General features: G+C 38.7%; 1 protein-coding gene across 2 annotated transcripts in view; it reads left to right on the forward strand.

Moving 5' to 3' along the window:
- Positions 1-24,182, forward strand: part of osbpl9 (oxysterol binding protein-like 9) — a 65,825-nt gene that overhangs the window by 22,761 nt on the left and 18,882 nt on the right. For both annotated transcript variants that reach the window (XM_062998999.1, XM_062999000.1), the window contains exons 4-6: positions 12,820-12,896; positions 20,295-20,387; positions 22,018-22,065. In XM_062998999.1, the coding sequence (XP_062855069.1) occupies positions 12,820-12,896; positions 20,295-20,387; positions 22,018-22,065 (218 nt within the window). The remainder of the gene's footprint in view (positions 1-12,819; positions 12,897-20,294; positions 20,388-22,017; positions 22,066-24,182) is intronic.

The following is a 24,182-nucleotide window of genomic DNA, read 5'->3' on the forward strand; positions in this document are numbered from 1 at the left end:
ACCCCACTGCAGCGTTCTCTTCACTGGCTTCCTGTAGCTGTCCGCATTCAGTTTAAAACACTGATGCTCGCCTACAAAGCCAAAAATGGATCAGCTCCAAACTACCTCAGAGAACTCATCACACCCCGCTCTGTACCACGCAACCTCTGAGCCACTAGTCTTGCTCGCCTTGATCCTCCACCCAGAAACCGGGAAAGACAAGCGTCAAGGCTCTTTTTTGTACTTGCACCCAAGTGGTGGATTGAACTACCTCTGTCTGTCCGAACATCCGAGTCTCTCAACGTCTTCAAAAGACGATTAAAAATCCACCTCTTTACTAAACACTTAAGCTGAGAACTAACGTGTACTTATTAACGCTCTCATTCATTTCTTATTTACTAAAAAAAACAGGGTTTCAGCAGATTGTTTTTGTGTTCTTGGACTGTTGTCTACTGTGGAAGCTCTTCTGTAAGTCGCTCTGGATAAGAGCGTCTGCTAAATGTCGATAATGTAAATGTAAATATTTTTTGCTCAGCAGTTGAACACAGCACAGTTTGGAAAAAATGTCCTTGCTGTTTAAGGGAGCAGCTCTAATTCATCAAGCTCTTATTGAACCCAGTATTTGTGTAGCTAAATGCCACGCTATTTGTATGACCATTGCTGAATATTAAGGCATGGCCTTCATATTTGTGCACCTTTTTGATTAATGGAAACCAATGCGTGGGCTCAGTGGAGGTACCACAGTGAGACTCAGTCCCAATAAGACGTGAAATAAATGAGTGGACAGACAGCCAAACATTTAATGTTGTTTGGTAGGTTTTAATGTAGGTGTTCTGTAATCACCTGCTACTTGGTTTGGGTTATTTATCAGAGCTGCGGGACCCTTAATGCACAGGAAAGACAGGATGTTGCATGTAAAGTGCTGAATAGGCGAAGCATTAGGCAGGGGCTATGAGATCAAAAGGAATAGATTGAAAAAACGTACTGCATTATTAAAGCCTTTCTATGGTTACTCATACAAGTTCTATGTTTTTATTTAACATTTTTATTACAATGTTTTTCTGCACCTCTTTTGTTGAGTCAGCATTTTAACTTAAAAGCAACCTTGGCATTCACTACATTCATTTTCATTTTACAATATAAAGAAGTTATTACCCGGTAATGTTTTAACATGAGTTTAACTTGGCAGAAAACATAAAAAGCTAGCCATTGTATTAAAAGGGGTGAGGAACAAAACTAGCCAACTTACATGAGCTAGTAAATGACATACACTGGCTGACCGCTTGTATTATTCTGATACAGGGCTAGGCCATATAGCTAACATCCTGTATATGTAATTTTATTTAAAAATAGGGACAGTGGTAGCCTTGTGGGTAGAGCTTTAGGCTATCAACTGAAAGGTTAAGAGTTTGAATCCCAGTTCTGCCATGCAGCCACTGTTGGGCCCTTGAGCATGGTGGTCCTTAACACTCTTTGCTCTAGGGGCGCCGTACGACGGCTGATTCTGTGCTCTGACCCCAGCTTCCAAACAAGCTGGGATATGTGTAGAAAGAATTCCGTTGTACTGTACGTCTGTATATGTGTATATGACAAATAAAGGCATTATATATATATATATATATATATATATATATATATATATATATATATATATATATATATATACAGTGTATCACAAAAGTGAGTACACCCCTCACATTTCTGCAGATATTTAAGTATATCTTTTCATGGGACAACACTGACAAAATGACACTTTGACACAATGAAAAGTAGTCTGTGTGCAGCTTATATAACAGTGTAAATTTATTCTTCCCTCAAAATAACTCAATATACAGCCATTAATGTCTAAACCACCGGCAACAAAAGTGAGTACACCCCTTAGTGAAAGTTCCTGAAGTGTCAATATTTTGTGTGGCCACCATTATTTCCCAGAACTGCCTTAACTCTCCTGGGCATGGAGTTTACCAGAGCTTCACAGGTTGCCACTGGAATGCTTTTCCACTCCTCCATGACGACATCACGGAGCTGGCGGATATTCGAGACTTTGCGCTCCTCCACCTTCCGCTTGAGGATGCCATAAAGATGTTCTATTGGGTTTAGGTCTGGAGACATGCTTGGCCAGTCCATCACCTTTACCCTCAGCCTCTTCAATAAAGCAGTGGTCGTCTTAGAGGTGTGTTTGGGGTCATTATCATGCTGGAACACTGCCCTGCGACCCAGTTTCCGGAGGGAGGGGATCATGCTCTGCTTCAGTATTTCACAGTACATATTGGAGTTCATGTGTCCCTCAATGAAATGTAACTCCCCAACACCTGCTGCACTCATGCAGCCCCAGACCATGGCATTCCCACCACCATGCTTGACTGTAGGCATGACACACTTATCTTTGTACTCCTCACCTGATTGCCGCCACACATGCTTGAGACCATCTGAACCAAACAAATTAATCTTGGTCTCATCAGACCATAGGACATGGTTCCAGTAATCCATGTCCTTTGTTGACATGTCTTCAGCAAACTGTTTGCGGGCTTTCTTGTGTAGAGACTTCAGGAGAGGCTTCCTTCTGGGGTGACAGCCATGCAGACCAATTTGATGTAGTGTGCGGCGTATGGTCTGAGCACTGACAGGCTGACCCCCCACCTTTTCAATCTCTGCAGCAATGCTGACAGCACTCCTGCGCCTATCTTTCAAAGACAGCAGTTGGATGTGATGCTGAGCACGTGCACTCAGCTTCTTTGGACGACCAACGCGAGGTCTGTTCTGAGTGGACCCTGCTCTTTTAAAACGCTGGATGATCTTGGCCACTGTGCTGCAGCTCAGTTTCAGGGTGTTGGCAATCTTCTTGTAGCCTTGGCCATCTTCATGTAGCGCAACAATTCGTCTTTTAAGATCCTCAGAGAGTTCTTTGCCATGAGGTGCCATGTTGGAACTTTCAGTGACCAGTATGAGAGAGTGTGAGAGCTGTACTACTAAATTGAACACACCTGCTCCCTATGCACACCTGAGACCTAGTAACACTAACAAATCACATGACATTTTGGAGGGAAAATGACAGGCAGTGCTCAATTTGGACATTTAGGGGTGTAGTCTCTTAGGGGTGTACTCACTTTTGTTGCCGGTGGTTTAGACATTAATGGCTGTATATTGAGTTATTTTGAGGGAAGAATAAATTTACACTGTTATATAAGCTGCAAACAGACTACTTTTCATTGTGTCAAAGTGTCATTTTGTCAGTGTTGTCCCATGAAAAGATATACTTAAATATCTGCAGAAATGTGAGGGGTGTACTCACTTTTGTGATACACTGTATATATATATATATATATATATATATATATATATATATATATATATATATATATATATTAGGGCTGTCGAAGTTAACGCGATAATAACGCATTAACGCAATCTCAATTTAACGCGATTTAAAAAAAATAGTGCCGTTAACGCAAATTCTAGTTCATGTTGAGACTTGACTGGTAGAACCAACGTTTTAATGTCGGACTTGCCACCGTTGTTCATTTGCGGTTTGTTAAAATAATATAACTGAGCGTCGTAGTGATGCACTTGCATAATAAAGAAATAAATACACGGTATATTCACAAGTTGTCGGGAGCAAAACACTTTATTAACTTAATCTGTTACGGCACTGAATACCGGAGTCAAGCACGCTAGTCCATGAACTATGGAAGCCCCAAAAGGGTCAAAACACACTCACTTCGTGTAGAAAAGTCCACTTTTCACATTTCACTTAAAAAACCTTGTTTTCTATAACATTTACACAGATTTTATTTAATGCGATTAATCGCGATTAACTATATGAAATTCTGAGATTAATCGCGATTAAAATTTTTAATCGTTTGACAGCCCTAATAAATATATATATATATATATATATATATATATATATATATATATATATATATATATATATATATATATACAGTGTATCACAAAAGTGAGTACACCCCTCACATTTCTGCAAATATTTCATTATATCTTTTCATGGGACAACACTATAGAAATAAAACTTGGATATAATTTAGAGTAGTCAGTGTACAACTTGTATAGCAGTGTAGATTTACTGTCTTCTGAAAATAACTCAACACACAGCCATTAATGTCTAAATAGCTGGCAACATAAGTGAGTACACCCCACAGTGAACATGTCCAAATTGTGCCCAAATGTGTCGTTGTCCCTCCCTGGTGTCATGTGTCAAGGTCCCAGGTGTAAATGGGGAGCAGGGCTGTTAAATTTGGTGTTTTGGGTACAATTCTCTCATACTGGCCACTGGATATTCAACATGGCACCTCATGGCAAAGAACTCTCTGAGGATGTGAGAAATAGAATTGTTGCTCTCCACAAAGATGGCCTGGGCTATAAGAAGATTGCTAACACCCTGAAACTGAGCTACAGCATGGTGGCCAAGGTCATACAGCGGTTTTCCAGGACAGGTTCCACTCGGAACAGGCTTCGCCTGGGTCGACCAAAGAAGTTGAGTCCACGTGTTCGGCGTCATATCCAGAGGTTGGCTTTAAAAAATAGACACATGAGTGCTGCCAGCATTGCTGCAAAGGTTGAAGACGTGGGAGGTCAGCCTGTCAGTGCTCAGACCATACGCCGCACACTGCATCAACTCGGTCTGCAAGGTCGTCATCCCAGAAGGAAGCTGACGCACAAGAAAGCCCGCAAACAGTTTGCTGAAGACAAGCAGTCCAAGAACATGGATTACTGGAATGCCCTGTGGTCTGACGAGACCAAGATGAACTTGTTTGGCTCAGATGGTGTCCAGCATGTGTGGCGGCGCCCTGGTGAGAAGTACCAAGACAACTGTATCTTGCCTACAGTCAAGCATGGTGGTGGTAGCATCATGGTCTTGGGCTGCATGAGTGTTGCTGGCACTGGGGAGCTGCAGTTCATTGAGGGAAACATGAATTCCAACATGTACTGTGACATTCTGAAACAGAGCATGATCCCCTCCCTTCGAAAACTCCCCTCCCTTCATGGCAGTTTTCCAACAGGATAACGACCCCAAACACAACCTCCAAGATGACAACTGCCTTGCTGAGGAAGCTGAAGGTAAAGGTGATGGACTAAACCCAATTGAGCACCTGTGGCGCATCCTCAAGTGGAAGGTGGAGGAGTTCAAGGTGTCTAACATCCACCAGCTCCGTGATGTCATCATGGAGGAGTGGAAGAGGATTCCAGTAGCAACCTGTGCAGCTCTGGTGAATTCCATGCCCAGGAGGGTTAAGGCAGTGCTGGATAATAATGGTGGTCACACAAAATATTGACACTTTGGGCACAATTTGGACATGTTCACTGTGGGGTGTACTCACTTATGTTGCCAGCCATTTAGACATTAATGGCTGTGTGTTGAGTTATTTTCAGAAGACAGTAAATCTACACTGCTATACAAGTTGTACACTGACTACTCTAAGTTATATCCAAGTTTTATTTCTATAGTGTTGTCCCATGAAAAGATATAATAAAATATTTGCAGAAATGTGAGGGGTGTACTCACTTTTGTGATACACTGTATATATATATATATATATGGTTGGACAAAATAACTGAAACACCTGTCATTTTAGTGTGGGAGGTTTCATGGCTAAATTGGACCAGTCTGGTGGCCAATCTTCATTAATTGCACATTGCACCAGTAAGAGCAGAGTGTGAAGGTTCAATTAGCAGGGTAAGAGCACAGTTTTGCTCAAAATATTGCAATGCACACAACATTATGGGTGACATACCAGAGTTCAAAAGAGGACAAATTGTTGGTGCACGTCTTGCTGGCGCATCTGTGACCAAGACAGCAAGTCTTTGTGATGTATCAAGAGCCACGGTATCCAGGGTAATGTCAGCATACCACCAAGAAGGACAAACCACATCCAACAGGATTAACTGTGGACGCAAGAGGAAGCTGTCTGAAAGGGATGTTCGGGTGCTAACCCGGATTGTATCCAAAAAACATAAAACCACGGCTGCCCAAATCACGGCAGAATTAAATGTGCACCTCAACTCTCCTGTTTCCACCAGAACTGTCCGTCGGGAGCTCCACAGGGTCAATATACACGGCCGGGCTGCTATAGCCAAACCTTTGGTCACGCGTGCCAATGCCAAACGTCGGTTTCAATGGTGCAAGGAGCGCAAATCTTGGGCTGTGGACAATGTGAAACATGTATTGTTCTCTGATGAGTCCACCTTTACTGTTTTCCCCACATCCGGGAGAGTTACGGTGTGGAGAAGCCCCAAAGAAGCGTACCACCCAGACTGTTGCATGCCCAGAGTGAAGCATGGGGGTGGATCAGTGATGGTTTGGGCTGCCATATCATGGCATTCCCTTGGCCCAATACTTGTGCTAGATGGGCGCGTCACTGCCAAGGACTACCGAACCATTCTGGAGGACCATGTGCATCCAATGGCGGTGCCGTGTATCAGGATGACAATGCACCAATACACACAGCAAGACTGGTGAAAGATTGGTTTGATGAACATGAAAGTGAAGTTGAACATCTCCCATGGCCTGCACAGTCACCAGATCTAAATATTATTGAGCCACTTTGGGGTGTTTTGGAGAAGCGAGTCAGGAAACATTTTCCTCCACCAGCATCACGTAGTGACCTGGCCACTATCCTGCAAGAAGAATGGCTTAAAATCCCTCTGACCACTGTGCAAGACTTGTATATGTCATTTCCAAGACGAATTGACGCTGTATTGGCCGCAAAAGGAGGCCCTACACCATACTAATAAATTATTGTGGTCTAAAACCAGGTGTTTCAGTTATTTTGTCCAACCCCTGTATATATATATATATATATATACTGTATATACAGTGTATGTGGTAGAATGCCTTGGTGTTATGTTTGGGACCATATTTTATGGCTGACCTGATACAAGCATCTCTGGCCATTATTATAGAAACAATATAAGAAAGAAGATGAACTACAAGTGATTCTAGGGATAATCAATAACTCTGCATTGACTGTATGATGTAATTAGGGTGTTTAAGAGATTATTAAGAGATCAGCAAGATATGCAGGGGCTAAACTAATTAGTGCTTTAAAGGTCAGTAGCAGACTATAATCGACAGAAAGTCATTGTAAAGTTAATAATACCTATGAAATCCAGTCACATCATTTTTTCAGGTAAAACACAATCTTGACTTGTTTACCCATATAGAATATACTGTACTGTACCAACTGTTAGTAAAGGATTATGTTACCATTATATATACTAGATGTGCATGATCTGGGTTTGGTGAGCCAAAGTCCAACACAGTGGCAATTTTCTTGAACATACACAATATTTAACTAAATTATTAATAATTAGGTTTAGTCTGCATGATAGAGATTTGAAAACCTAAAAATGCTCAGTGTACTGACTCTTATGGTTTGCCCTCAAAAACAACATATTACAGTGGTGGTATATATTGTTGTTATTGGCAGGAGCTTCATTCTGAATACTTAATTTATTTGCTAATTTATTATTTACAAACCACTTTATCCAGTGCCATGGCATGACTGGCTAAAGCATGCAAGATGTAGAATTCATATACACAGCGTTGGCCCTGTAAAATAGTACAGTGGGACAGAACAGGAGAAATGGCCTTACCATTTGCACAAACAATTGAGGCAACATCCTTATTTATCAGGTAGACAGACCATAATTTTACTAAATTGTCTACTTAGATTGCCACAAATTTGGAAGCCTAATGTTTATTTTAGCTAATGTTTTTCCAGTATTGCTCAACCCTGACTGTGCAGAATGGATAGACTTGATATTTCTGAAGTATTTTGCTCTTTTGCATTTGTAAATGTACTCATGTATGAGTCTGTCTGTCCACAACGTGACAGAAACATAAAAACATCTGCTGTGGAGCAAAATTTGACGTCTTCTTTTGTAAATGAGGATATTTTTACTGCCTTTGATAATTGTGATCTGTTCTATTACATAGTATCTACACATGCTTAGGTGATAGTACCTATATAAAATACACATATAGGAAATAAAGGTTGACTCACTTTCTCCACTTTGCAAGTTGTGCTGGCGATACATTGTGCTTTGTGACCTCTTTCAGTCGTACTTTTCTTACTTTCGGACCTGCTTCTTTGTCTGTATAACAAGGAAAAAGCTAAATTCAATTTTATTTGTATTATTTCTAACAATTTACAAACCTGCCCTCTCTGTTTATATAGAACACTGTAACCTTAACAGTGATAAATATAGAAATTCTAGTCACATTTTTCCTTAGGATATACATCCATATTGAGCCACTGGGGATTGAAGTCAAAGCTTTTGCTCAGGTTTCATTTGCATGCATCCAGTTTACCCAGGCTAATATTGATTTATTATGTATAAGGGGAAAAGTGTGTGGACTTTTGTGCTGACAGTCTTGTACAATATTTTGTGTCTGTTTTATAAACAATGTAGTAAAGACTCTTGTCTTATGACCTAATTCCGTTTGTGCCCGATAATACAGGGCTGGATCATGTTTGTTTTTCACTGTAGCGATCACATGGATCTTAAAGACGTTGTTTGCATAGTAATGTGATGCAATGTTAAAATGCCAGCCTTCAGTACTGGTATACAGAATGGAGCAATGTGGTAAAAGTATAAAACACATTTATTTGTTCCTCCCCCCAAGTCACTGATCTGTGCCTATAGATTATTTTGAGAGAATCATTCAGTTGGACTGTGGTTCAATATTTTGTTGTAATCCTTGCTGCATGTAAAGCTTCTGAAGAGCAAATTGCAATTGACATGCATTTCCCAGTAATATAGATGCGTATCTACAAAGCTGTTTGTGTGTTGTGTGTGTGTGTGTGTGTGTGTGTGTGTGTGTGTGTGTGTGTGTGTGTGTGTGTGTGATGTGGATCTGTGTAATGCTTTTGAAAGCTTTTTGGTGAGCTAGGAGATTTCTATCTTTCATATCTTAGCTACATATTAAGTCATTTGAAAGAAATATGTCATTCACATTTATCATAATTAATCAGAGAATGGTAGTGAAATGAATTTGGATTTGGGATTTTTTTTTCCCTTATGGGATTTAAACATGCAAGTGCACTGGACAGCATTTTATTACAACAATATTATTCTGACTGTTGGAAATAAGGTGGAAGAACAAACTTGGTATCTATTATTAAAACTTGTTTATTTACATTTCTTTATGACTAATGTATTTCTCTTGCTGATTTGGTGACTCAGTGAATGGTTTATTTTGAGTTTATCACAGAAACTGAGTGAAACACATGTCAATTATTTAAAAATAGACTAATGACCCTCACACTGTGGATTCTTAATGAATGTGGTCATATACACATACGTATTTTGTTGGAATTAAATAGAACAACTTGATCTAAGTACTAAGTGAGTCAAATCTACCACTTTTATGCACCTTTAAACAATTTCTGTTGGTAAAGAGACTAAAGAGAATACATCATATGTTAACAATGCACAAGTACAGATATTAAAAAACGTGTTAAAATATGATCAATTTTGAAGGAAGAAGTTTAGTATTATTTGAATACAGTGCTACCTTGAAACTCAACGTCAGTTGGTTCTGGGAGTGGTGTTGAGTTTAAAAGGCACTGAGTTTAAAGGTATTTTTTCCCATAAGGTTGTATGGGGAAACCTGTTAATGTGTTACATGGTCCCGTGGAACTGCATATAGTTTAGGCTTATGTAAAATAATGGGGTTGTTTTTGACACCTATACACTGAAAATAACACAAATATAAATAAACAAAATACAACAAAACCTGCAGTTTACCTTCACTTCTTTATTGTTTGCTTATGTTTCTTAATCGTGGAAATGCTCGATCTTGGAATACCATATTCCATTCAGTAAGGGTGCATTCACATGAGAATGTGCCGGCTGTGTGAGTGTGTGTGAGTTTCATATATATAGCTGGTTGACAAATAAGAGGAAAAGACAATATAAACTATATTTAGTAAAGGGCCACTATTGAAAAACCTTCAGTGTTTCATGGTATACTAAGTCTTTTGAACTGTACTGTGGGGAGGACACCGAGTTCCTTTTAGATACATTTTCTTAATTGGTGTTTGGTTGGTGGTTGTGGAGTGCACTGTCTAACACATTAGTCTAAAATTCCCCATAGGCGTTCAATTGGGTTGAAAGCTAGAGGCTGTAAAAGCCAGAGCGTATGATTTCCATCATCTTAACACTTACCAACTCGTTCAGTGATTCCTCGTACCCTGTGGGAGAAAACATTTTCATCATGGAAGAGACCATTACCATCAGGATATAATTAATTTATTGCACCATGTATGGAAGTATTTTGGTCATGGTTTTTTTTCCCTCTATAAGGTGTTCCCTTTCAATTTGCCACATTTATAATTGTAAAAAGTCTATTGGTAGCGGCCACCTTTTTCTTTATTTTTTTACTTGGTCTGTTATGATAAACATTAAAAGGTAGAGTGACATTACATAAACATTGTACAAACATCTGTAAAAGAAATATTTTATACTTGCATCTAATAATACAAAAAGTGCAGTTCCACCACTACCCTTGTCCTTTCCATAGATCTTTACCCACCTTTAAACTGTTGGTCATTGGCAAATCTTCTGGGAAATGTCTCTATTAATTCTGCACATCTATATCATCTGAATGTCAGATTGGATGTAGACCACTGGTAAACAGCAACTTTGAAGTCTTGTCACATATGTGTAATTAGATTAAGGTCTGGGTTTGAATTGAGTCGTTCTTACATATTGAGCTTCTTGGTTTTGAACCACTAACGTGAGACTGAGTGTGCTAAGGGTTATTGTCCTCTTGGAAGATGAACCTTCAACGTGCTGTCAAATCTTTTAAATAAGGATTCTGTTTGAAGATTTTTTCTGACTCCATCCATCTTGCCTTCAACCCTGACCAGCTTCTTAGTCTCAGCTGATTAAAAACAGCATGAAATAACCACGTCATGACACAATGCTGCCACCACCATGATTTACTGTGGAACTGATGTTCTCAGAATTATGAGCAGTGTTGCTTCTCTACCAAGTGTTTTGCTTTGCAGCAATTTTTAGTCTTGGACTTTATCTCTTGGGATATTTTAAATAATCAAACCCTGGTGCCGTTTTATAACAAAATCCTTGAAGAACCAGGTGTATTTACATTGATATACACTTTGCACACAGGTTTTTTGACCCCTGATGATAAATGTATGGATGAATTATGGTAATTTAAGGGAATTCAAAAAGATTGCAGGATTTTTTTTCTGGCTGCTAACTATAGTATTTCCCCTTCAGTATTATGAGATGTTTTGTGTACAATCATAAGGTTTATTTTAGTTTCAGGTTCAAATCTTAGTTCTTATCAGTCAGCTGGGCATCTACACAGCCATGATTTGCCGTGACTGAAGGTGATGGGAGATGGCCAAAGCCCTGCGATTGATTATTGCTTTGTCCATGGTATTCTTGTCCTGTGGCCAGTGCTTTCTGGTGAAATCGGGCCAATTGGAAGCCTGACCAGGATAAAGAGCTTGATAAAAATGAAACAAAATGATGAATAAAACAAAATTTGGTGTTTAAACGGGGGCAAATACTTGTGCATGCCACAACACAAGAATAACTTGCATTAACAGTTACAGAAATCATTATAATACCTAGACTTTTTTACTTCGACTGTAGCTAACAACAGGTTGTATTCTTCTGAATTTTTCTGAATAAAGTGTTTTAACAGCAATGTCGTTCTCAAGCACTAATCACACCAGAAACTTGCGGCCTAGTCAGGCTGAAACTAGTCTGTTTTACTGGAGTAAGTCTTTCAGTTTGCAGTTTAGCTTTTAACCTAGTTGTGACAATGGCATACTTGACCTTTTAAAAAAGTCATTTTAATTTGCTGGCTTCATAAATGTTGGAGGTTCTGTATTGAATTTTGTGAATCAAAATCACACCTTTTTTGGTGGTATTATTTAGTCAGTTCTATATATTTAGAAGAAATAATGTGCAGTTATGACTAATTTGAGTACAACATCAGTCTATTTCATTTAAATTAGCCATCTAGGAGGCCTTTGAAATCAGCATTTTGTGATCAGAAACTGTGTAAAAAAAATTAATAATATGAGTTCTATGAAAAGAGTTTCTGGTTACTTTCATAAGTGGGTAGCACTGTCGCCTTACAGCAATACATAGGTTCGATCCCCAGGTGGGGCGGTCCGGGTCCTTTCTGTGTGGAGTTTGCATGTTCTCCCTGTGTCTGCATGGGTTTCCTTCGGTAGCTCCGGTTTCCTCCGACAGTCCAAAGACATGCAAGTGAGGTAAAATGGAGATACTAAATTGTCCATGACTGTGTTCGATATAACCTTGTGTGAACTGATGAACCTTGTGTAATGAGTAACTACTGTTCCTGTCATGAATGTAACCAAAGTGTAAAACATGACGGTAAAATCCTAATAAACAAACAAACAAACTTTCTGTCTTACTTTATGTTCCAGGTAGTGTGTGTGTGTTTGTGTGTGTGCTTGTTAACATAATTTTCATGAAGACCTGAGGTTGTGTGTGAGTGCGGTTGTGGTTTGGTGTGGGTGTGTTAAGTTAGAATAGACTCCTCTTTTTAAAATGAACAGATCCCCTGGTCATCTGTCACTCGTGCATTTATTTTACAGAGCTTTTAAGCTCTGCTTTTACTGACATTATTTGCTGATTTTCCTTTCGCTATGTTCTCATTCTCTACACATTCTCACATGGTTGCTAGCTCTCTTGCTCGCTCACTCACTTTACTCACTTCACTCACTCTGTCCCCGCCTTTGTCCCACTCATTTTCCCTGCGTGTTTTTCCCTCCTCTCTGACGGGTTGTGTTTTGGATATCTGCCTCACAGCCAGAGACGCAGACGAGCGAGAGAAGTGGATTCATGCTTTAGAGGGGACGATACTGCGCCACGCTTTCCAGCTACGGGTAAGTGCTCAAACAGCTTTAATCTTACATGGAACATTCCTTAAGTTTCCTGTTGGAGGAACTCAGTCATTTATCAGGCTCAAATAAGAATCAATGGATCGTTTGCTGGTAGCTCATCTGCAGTGGATCAGCTATTTTCAGTTGTGCTGGTGATCAAGATGGTGCTAAGTAAGCCAAAATTTTGTATGAACCAACCTGTAATTCCACTGTGTAGAAGTCAAACCGTTACTTGTTCTGTTTATAATAACTACACCCAAATTAATGCTGTTTATTTCTATTTTTATTACACTACCTGGAGAAAAGCATTGTTATTCAATCCACTATTGTTATAGTAGTGTAGAGAATTTACTCTTTAATGGGTCACTGGTTTAAATTAGTGGGCTAGTGTATAATGGTTAGAATTCTTGTCGTACTAAACGGTATCCCAACCTTCTTCTTCTTCTTACACAATAAACAGCAACAACTAAAATCTCTCAATTCTGGATTAACCTGCTGTATAGCTGGAGTTTAAGAAATAGCTAGCAGTGTCACTGTTGCAGTTGGTCTGGCGCCACCCAGAAACACTGGGCACCACAGACCCACCTATTTATGTACCCACATCTAGGGGCAATTTACATGAAGCAACCCAGAACCCACCCAGCTACATGTGTTTAGACAGTAGGGAACATTCTCTGGGACGTAATGAAATGATCCAAGGCAAAGGTTCGAACTGACTTATTTGGAAGAATAAAGAATACATGACCACTTCCTGCCTACACAGTGTACCACCCAGGATGTAGAAGCTATTATGTTATACCCTGGGTATTACAAAACTATCAAGAGTAGAAAGCCATTAAAAATCTTGGCAAATCTTTTCCTATTACAATAATAAACACTTAACTAAGCTTCATATCTGCAAGTCTTTATTTAATAAAAACAGCATAACAAAGTAAAGGTGGCAGTTTTGTAGAATAGTAAGATTAAAGTATAAACACAGAGAGCAAAACCAGTTCAGCATCATGAATGTAGATTTTAAATGGTAACCAGTAGCTCTCTGTTTAAAAACGCTAATTAAACATGACACCACTACTTGAGTCGCTGCTACAGAAACACCTGTAAATGTGTGTGTACTACCCTGAAACAACCCAAAAAATAATTTAGCTGTTGTTTGTGACAGACTGCATTTTTTTATTTTTCAGATTTTGACAGTGAATTCAAATGTTATTGAAATATTTGTTATATTTGCAGTCTTCGCATTATACAACTCTGGCTGTTCAGATAGCTAGCAACCTGGTCATGTGTGACTGTAAATAATTACTGAAAAGCCAGCTCTGCACTTACCTTAGCAAACAGACTTTGCTAGTACTGACATTCTTACAGTGACCAAGGTGACTCTCTGCAGACGTAATGGCAGCATACTTTTTAAAACTGTTCTATGTTTATGTGAACATGCATGCGTATGGACTCTAGGTGTGAGTGTGTGATGCCCTGGGATGGATTGGTTATCTGTGCACGCTGTATTCTCACTTTTCATACAGTGTGGGATGTGCTTAAATGATGGCTGACTACTAGGGATGTAACGATACACTCTACCCACGATGCGTTGCGATTTACGATACGATTTTTCCCGATTTTTTTTAAAACTTTACTTTTATTATTTCTCCTAAAAAATTTAATAAAATTGTATATTTGTGATTATCTTTTATTTATCTAAATAATGAATGTCTTTTTATTTCTGAGGTAGGTACAAACTATGCAAAACAATTTTGAATTAAGCCCAATTTGGCTGAAAAACCCTGAATTTGGCAACCAGGCGTATAGCGCCAGTGAAGTTAACCAGGCGAGGTATATAGCGCCAGTGCCCTCTGCTGTTTAAAGTGAATATCGATTCAGCTTACACGTCAAATCGATTTGAATCGTGGAATTTTTTTAATCGGTTATTAACTGTATTGTGGTGAATCGTTACATCCCTACTGACTACTATTTTAAACATTGAGCTTAATACACATATATTATCACAGATGAACCTGTAATGCTAGCAAAGTTAACACCCATTATTTAAAACATTAGTTAAAGATTTGGTGGTTGCTGTGATGACGTGCAGATCTAATCAACTGTGGAGATGTCGTGCTTTAAATATTGCCATAATCCCTTGCTCATCTTCCAAGTGTGTACTTGTTGACATCATTTATATGCAGATTTGTGGTGTGCAAGTCTTTGAGGTCACAGGGGTGTAACAATGTTAATTTGGGACTATGTAAATTTACTGCAAACCTCTTTCACTGCCTGGGAATAAAATTACCCACTGGAGTCAGGAGTATAAAAATATTTGTACAAAGTGGCAATTAAATACACAAAAAAAAAACATGTCACAGGGAAAGGATGTGGGTTTTTTTTTTAGGTTGATTAAAATGTCTGTAAATGCCCCATACCGTTGTGGACTGAGTTATTTTTTGAGCAAGTATGAATCAAAAGCAGGTTGCATTTTTGTCTTAGATGCTTGTGCTACTGCTTTGTTCAACCTTCATCCAAGCTTTATTTAACTGCATTTTTAAAGCATTGTGCCATAAAGTGTCTAGGCCAATTTAAAAAGTGCCACAGTATGTTCTAAAGCTTGTTTAGTTTGTTATATTATACTACCTGCTTATTGCTTGGTGGACAGCTAAAAGCCTCCTTTTTAATAAAGAATAAGTGTTGATTTTAGCTTTCTAAAGCAACTCTGAAGCACAAGTTGTTCAAATACTCAATGTTCCGTTCCTACAAAGTCAAATAAGTGATCACTGTTCCAAGCTAAGAGGAGTTATAATAAAGTACACATGACACAGGAGGGCTAATTTACCTCAGCACAATTTCTTTTTTCCCCACCCTATTTTCCTTCAGTTCTGCCTTTTTGCATATTACTGGAACAAATTTTTTCCACTGCTCAGTCTTCATCCTGTCATTCTAAATCTCCTCCCTTTTCCTTTGCTCTGCTCCTGGTCCCAGCCCTTGTCTGAATCATCTTGCTGACTGGCTAATGCATGTGTATACTTGCCTAGGAGAACGAATTCATCCAGTCACATAATCGTCAGCCCTTACATAGCCAATCACAGCTCTGCAAACCCGGGCAGTCCTTATCTGCAGCAGATGTCTATCCAATCAGAGCAGCGAATCATTTTTGTTACAGGCGTGTTAGAGACATGTTTTTATTTTTTTTCTTTGTTGAGGAAGTCTGTATTTCCTGTCATGAGTTGTCTGAGACAGTTTTGTGTACATTTGCTCAGTGGTTACTCAGACATTATATGGAGGTATGTTTTATGCTGTTGAATTAAAAGTGGAATCAGGTACTGAGAGAGAGAGGTGATATAGGCCAGTACAAGTAGAAAAAGAAACAGAAAGAGAAAGCTTGTCTAATGTCTCGGATCAACAAAGGCAGAAGTCCTGTGAGTATTTCTGTCGTTAAAAATCGCTGATTTAGCTCAGCTGGGTCTTACAGTGAGTACTGTTTTTTGCTAAAAGTTTAGAAGAAGGACATGAGGTTGTACATCATGTGCAAGTCTTGAAGTCGGTGTGCTTAATGACTTGAAATCACCCATAGCCTTGGGATTGAGAGCATGTGTATGTGTTTCACTTTTTCCCCTTTTCTAAATGGGATCAAGCTCAGTGTCTTGAGTTTAAGTATAGCTTTGAGCCCAGAAAAGAATTCTCATTTTAAAACATAAGTTACATTGCCATGAAGCAGAGACGTTCCTGTTTTGACTTGCTGATTAGTCTACAGATAGACTACAGAGTGGTGCTGTCTTGTTTGTGTTTAGTGTTAGATTGGTCCGGTCATTTCCCCACCCAGCAGACACAATGGCAAATTATTCTGCTGCAGGTACTGCCAGTTGTGCCCGCTAGATGGCGCCCAGCTGACAGGTAGCAGAGCCGAGAGTTCAGAAACTCTGCGCTGGTGTGCTAGCGGAATATCCCACTGCGCCACCTGGGCGAGCTTTACCTTATTTAAACTTACCAGCTGTCTAATAATTGCACATTTAAAATATAGTTGAAAGGAAGAAGCCCCTTATGAATATGAAAACTGCCAAATGGCACACAAAATTTTAAAAATCAAGTGGGACATTATGATTTAAGCGTTATATGTGTTATAAATCTTTTAAGTCACTTTGGTCAGGTAATGCCATCCCTATTGTAACATGTAGTTGGGTAGCACAATGGTTTTTGAACCCTAGATTATTTTCCACAGCAGGGACTGCATTCTGGTCAGTGTTTATGAGTCACAGTACAGAGAAACACTTAGCTCACTAACACTGGATTTGGTGTTTCCAGCTTTTTTCCTCCTGATTTGGTAATGACTAATGCAAAGGAAGAAGTGTTAGAGAGCTTCTTAATAAGGAAGCACTACAAATCTTCTAGGTTCCTCTGATTTGAAGTCTTTCTACAGCTCACCCCACATGTCTCTTTTGAGGTATGGATCAGGGGACTGGAATCCAGCTTGATTCTCTGGATTTTAAACAATTTTTGTTGACTTGGACATGTTTCAGCTGTTTTAGATTATAGTCCAGCAAACCCAGATACTTTCTGCTAAATACAGCCACAGTTTTTGGAATTAAAAAGAAAACAATTAGAGATGACAATCATTCGACAGTAGTTTGTTGCATTGTATAGATGTTTTATAGGTATTTGCATATTTGTCAAGGTCAACTAACTTTTGTGTCATTTGATTTGTGTATTCTCCAGTCTTCCCATGCAGAGGAAAAGCCAAAAAAAAATCTTTGCATTTAATGACTAGGAGGATTTGCTGTTTGTCACTTCCCATTAAGACTGCAGAAAAAGATTGCTTAATAATTCCTAAACAATTCCTTTAGTCTCTTAACGTAAATAAGGGTCACTATGTTTATATTTTTAGAGCTGATTGTAGGTAACATAAGCTCACAAAGCGTGCAGGCTGGGTACCCAGCAAGCCCATTCACATGATTTATAAGTAGTCAAACATGTCTAAATATTTATTAACCAAATAATGTATACAGATAACATCAGCACTCATCTAGCAGTTTGACTAATCAGTCTAGCTAAATAAGCTCTTTTTTTGTGGAAAGCTCCGGAACTGCTAAAAATTAATCATCATTTGGGATTTGTTACTAATTGTGGAGCTTACATGGTAAATAAATGCATGTGTGGGGTTTTTTTAATATATATTTTTTTAAATTTTTAACATTTTATTTAGCATGTCTTTATTAATGGGAATTTTGAAGAAATACATTTTTAAATCCTGTTCACGAGCACTTTAAGAGTTTGCTGTGCTGACTAAGGCTTGGCTCTGACTATTTACATTTGGAAAACAAAATATTTCCTTGTTTTACCCAGTGAGTTCAGGTGTTGATCTCAGACACACTCTGCCAATACATGCTTTGTGCTATTGCAAAACTTGACACATACACAATGAGGGTTTTATTTAATTCAGTTAACATTTTACATCTTTACACTAGACTTTACATATGCTGTTTTATGTAACTTAAAAATGATCATATCCTAAGTGGGATCAGTGATTTTTAACAAAAGACTTTTTGTAACATTTGGTGAAGCTCTCCTAAAATCTGTCAGTAACATTTATGCTCAGAAATAAACCTTTTGTTACTGTCAGCAGATATTGAGTCAAATTGCAAATTGCACATGATGTCTTTGTCACTGCCCTCTCTCTTTTGCCATTTTTGGTTGTGTTTGTATACATGCACAGAAAAAAACACCAGACTAAGGATGCACATGCACTAAATAATAATTCTATCACTGTATTTCTGGGCTAAAACCCTAAAATCCTTATTTTTTTAAATATGGCCTTACTCTGATTTAAGTAATTTTTATATTATGTTTAATTGATCTTGGTATATATCAAAATTTATAATGTCTTGATTATTATAGTTCATGTCAGTTTGGTTTATTATGCTTCCTGATTTCAACATTATCCTTAACTCACCCTTTGATCCCAGGAACGTATTATTTAGTCAGTGGCTACACTCCAGCGCATGAGACTTTGACCTCTTTATATACCTTTTCAGCTTTAATGGAAGTGCGCTAATATGACAGAGACTTGTCAATGGCTTTCCTTTATTTTCCTGTGACGAGGTTCCGTTCAGCTGGTTCCCACCCTGGAGGTCAGCGTAAGGTTGCACGAGTCCCTCAGCTCAGACCAAAGTCCAGACTGGGGAGTACTTCATATTTTTCTACTAATGTATTACCAAACTTGTGCCGTGACTATAATAGCGGCTGGTCTGTCTCTGGCTAATTTAACTGCTATAATGAAGTGACTATTGGCACACAGTGAAATTTTTTATTTTATTTCTTTAGAAATTGTTATTTTTTGGTTTTGCTGGACAAAGTATGACAAAATCAATAGTTAATCTTGATTAGTGCTTCTCTTATTTTTTCTTGGCCTTTACAGTAGATTGTTTGAATTCAAGAGATTATTTAGTAAATTAGTACTTCATATTTATATAAAGAACTTAAACTTTTTTGACTCTTCAAAATAACCTGAACCCTTAAATAATATAATTTCTTTAGTAAACAAGGCCAGACAGAAAACATAAGTTGTAAATTATTTGTAGCTAAAGGCATTCAATTTACCTTGGAAGCAGTGTAGCTGTTAACTTGAAGTTCATATAAATAAACCTTAATCTTACAAATAATGTAATACATAGAGTTGTGACCCAATGGAAACTAATACAGATTTCAGTTTTTAGGTTTGGCATTAGTGCTTTTTAGAGACCAGTGTGAATAATGTCAATATTAGGTAAGTTCTACCTAAGACTGATCAAAGTTAAAAAAAAAACCTGAATAATGAAATAGTTTGGTATTGTTCTCTTTTTACATCATGTGGTTATTGCCAGAGTTACTTGACCTCTCCTCCAAACATGAAATACTGGACAAAGATTGATGTGCTTGCTACATCAACTACCACAAATTATCTTTAAAAATTGGTATTGCAGTGGTCATTTGATCACAAGACTGTGTGACAGTTCCTCTTTTAATATATAAGGCACATTATGAAAGATAATTTAAACATTTCATAGTTAAATTTATTGCCCTCATCATCCCCCTTTTATATGTTATGATCGAATTAAATGTATTGGATTTTTAGACAAGGACAGTGCTATACCACAGTCTATTTTTGTTTATTGTATTAGTCTCTGTTCTGCGGTTCCATGTAGCACTGATGGCCTCCTCTTTTCGACTGATTTAGTTTTGATGATGGGCTTACCGTTTCCTTATCCACCCTAATGAGATTAGCTTCATTACACAGACAGAATGCAGTGCTTTATGCTCTCTCATGCTATCTCATGCTCTCGAAATTGAAAAGCAGAACCTAATAAAGTGAAAACAAAAAACATGGAGGTGCTTTCGCCTAGTGTGGCAGCTCAAAACGGTCTCTATCATTTTCAATTACAGGAGGAGACGGCGTTCGTTCCCAGCGTTCAAGACTTTGACAAAAAGCTTGCCGAAGCGGATGCGTACTTGCAGATTCTAATAGACCAGTTAAAGGTGAGTTTAAAAACATGTACTCGGAATATCTTATTATCACAATTCAAACCACATTTTTGTTTTTTGAGTCAATTCAGCATTTTTGGGGAATTTACTTTTATTACATGGAAATTTGGAGGACTGTTAAATACCTAGTATTTTTTAATGCCTCCAAATTAACCTGCTATGGGACTTTTATTAAAATTGCTAATTTGTCACATCACATTAAAAATCTGACTTTCATGATAAAGAACTACTTTTTACTCAAAGAAGTACAGGGCCAGCTGTAGCCTAGTGGTTAAGGTACTAGGCCAGTGACCAGAGGGTCACTGGTTCAAGCCCCACCACTGCTAGGTTATCACTGTTGGGCCCTTGAGCAAGGCACTTAACCCTCAATTGCTCAGACTGTATACTGTCACTGTAATGTAAGTCGCTTTGGATAAAGGCGTCTGCTAAATGCTGAAAATGTAAATGTAAAGTAACTCTTGAGTTTATACCTACAAAGCTGCCAGGTATTTCCCAAAGAGCACTCTCTGGAAACGACTTTCTTTTAATTGGCCTCGGTTTTACTTTTAAACCTGGAACTTGCCTTTAAGCCTGAAAAAGAGTCAATAGAATATAAGCAAGTTTTTAGAATAGTTATAGCTTGGACACTAAGGTCAGAGCGCAGTGTTTGACATTATATGGCACCTCTACAGGAAGGAGCCTTGCTTGAAGGCCCAACAGTGGCTGCTCGGTGGAGCCGGGCTTCAAATCCACAACCTTCCAACTAAAAGCTCAGAGCTCTTACCACTGTCCTAGTTCTGCTTTCTCTTAATCCATGATAAGAAAAGCTTTTTACATTATAATTAATTAATAAAAATATTAAACTATGTTTTTACTACATAGCCCCTGGTTTAATAGACAGCAGAGAAGCTCCTGATGATTTGTTGACAATAAAATCTCTGGGAAAAATACTGTGCACAGCGGAGCATTTGTTTTATTGGTGGAATCTCTTTGTCTGAACTGTGTAACACAGAATAATGATTTTGGCATAAGGTATTTCTCTCTACACTACACAAAACAGGGTTGTGCAAAAAAGCATTTTGCTGCTTTTTTTTTGCTGATTGTTGCACCCTGTCAGAGTCTCACTGAGAGCCACAATTTTCATAGAGAAACACACTATGAGCTTTACTAGTACCCCTAGTTACATTTATAGTGTGTCTCTTAGTTGCTCTAGTGTGGACATGGATGGATGAGGACACAACTGTACAGCAGCAATAATCAAAAATAATAACAAGAATTATAATAATAATAATAATAACAATTAGATTAAGCCCAGTTGACTCCGCTTCTCTCAGACACAATTGATTGTGCCTCTTGGCTGGTCGGTTGATAGCATTGCCTGCAAATCAAACTCAAAAGCCTAAGACCTTAGAGATGGTGGGCTAGAGCTTTAGACCACTGAGGCACCCTTGCAAGTGCTCTCTACCCCAATGCTGAGCTATTTTCAATTTATTGTAAAAGTTAGCAGTGTATGGACAGATTTGGCTTTCTAAACAGTGTTTGCTGTATTTAGTTGCTGATATGCAAAGTGTTAAGGATTATTATATTAACATACTGTTATTGAGTTGGTTACTCAGTTGCTTACTCAGATCTTTCTCTTTCCTAGCTCTTTGATGAAAAGATAAAAGACTGCAAAGATGACGAATCGCGTAAAGTAAGTCATGATTCTCCCCATGCTTTAGATATTCAGTTGACCATGTTTCTCTCCAAATGTATCTAATACCTCTTGTGTGTACTTATCTTACCTGAGAGTGTTTAGCTATATATATATACTGTATATATACAGTATATATATATATACTGATTAGGAATAACATTATGACCACCTTCCTAGTATTGTGTTCGCCCCTCTTTTGCTGCCAAAACAGCCCTGCAACTGTGATGCACTGTGTATTCTGACACCCTTCTATCAGAACCAGCATTAACTTCTTAAGTGATTTGAGCTACAGTAGCTGGTCGGTTGGATCGGACCACACGGGCCAGCCTTCGCTCCCCACATGCATCAATGAGCCTTGGCCGCCCATGACCCTGTCGCCGGTTTACCACTGTTCCTTCCTTAAACCACTTTTGATAGATACTGACCACTGCAGACTCCACAAGAGCTGCAGTTTTTGGAGATGCTCTGACCCAGTCGTCCAGCCATCACAATATGGCCCTTTTTCCTGCTTCTAACACATCAACTTTGAGGATAAAATGTTAACTTGCTGCCTAATATATCCCACCCACTAACAGGTGCTAATAAGATAATCAGTGTTATTCTGTTTCACTTTACCTGTCAGTGGTCATAATGTTATGACTGATATACATTTATATTTATGTGTTTGTGTGTGTGTGTGTGTGTGTATATATATATATATATATACAGTCATGGCCGAAAGTGTTGGCACCCCTGAAATTTTTCCAGAAAATGAAGTATTTCTCCCAGAAAATTATTGCAATTACACATGTTTTGTTATACACATGTTTATTTCCTTTGTGTGTATTGGAACAACACAAAAAAGCAGAGAAGAAAAGGCAAATTTGACATAATTTCACACAAAACTCAAAAAATGGGCCGGACAAAATTATTGGCACCCTCAACTTAATATTTGGTTGCACACGCTTTGAAAAAAATAACTGAAATCAATCGCTTCCTATAACCATCAACAAGCTTCTTACACCTCTCAACTGGAATTCTGGACCACTCTTCTTTTGCAAACTGCTCCAGGTCTCTCATATTTGAAGGGTGCCTTCTCCCAACAGCAATTTTAAGATTTCTCCACAGGTGTTCAATGGGATTTAGATCCGGACTCATTGCTGGCCACTTCAGAACTCTCCAGCACTTTGTTTCCATCCATTTCTGGGTGCTTTTTGAAGTATGTTTGGGGTCATTGTCCTGCTGGAAGACCCATGACCTAGGACGCAAACCCAGCTTTCTGACACTGCGCCCTACATTGCGACCCAAAATCCTTTGGTAATCTTCAGATTTCATGATGCCTTGCACACAGTCAAGGCACCCAGGGCCAGAGGCAGCAAAACAACCCCAAAACATCTTTGAACCTCCACCATATTTGACTGTAGGTACTGTGTTCTTTTCTTTGTAGGCCTCATTCCGTTTTCGGTAAACAGTAGAATGATGTGCTTTACCAAAAAGCTCTATCTTGGTCTCATCTGTCCACAAGATGTTTTCCAAGAAGGATTTTGGCTTACTCACGTACATTTTGGCAAACTGCAGTCTAGCTTTTTTATGTCTCTGTGTCAGCAGTGGGGTCCTCCTGGGTCTCCTGCCATAGCGTTTCATTTCATTCAAATGTCGACGGGTAGTTCGCGCTGACACTGATGCACCCTGAGCCTGCAGGACAGCTTGAATTTCTTTGGAACTTGATTGGGGCTGCTTATCCACCATCCGGACTATCCTGCGTTGCAACCTTTCATCAATTTTTCTCTTCCGTCCACGTCCAGGGAGATTAGCTACAGTGCCATGGGTTGTAAACTTATTGATTATGTTGCGCACCGTGGACAAAGGAACATCAAGATCTCTGGAGATGGACTTGTAACCTTGAGATTGTTGATATTTTTCCACAATTTTGGTTCTCAAGTCCTCAGACAGTTCTCTTCTCCTCTTTCTGTTCTCCATTCTTAGTGTGGCACACACAGACACACAATGCAAAGACTGAGTCAACTTCTCTCCTTTTTATCTGGTTTTAGGTGTGATTTTTATATTGCCCACACCTGTTACTTGCCACAGGTGAGTTTAAACAAGCATCACATGCTTGAAACAAAGTTATTTAC

This window comes from Trichomycterus rosablanca, chromosome 7, assembly GCF_030014385.1.
Source record: "Trichomycterus rosablanca isolate fTriRos1 chromosome 7, fTriRos1.hap1, whole genome shotgun sequence".
NCBI classification, from domain to species: Eukaryota; Metazoa; Chordata; class Actinopteri; order Siluriformes; family Trichomycteridae; genus Trichomycterus; species Trichomycterus rosablanca.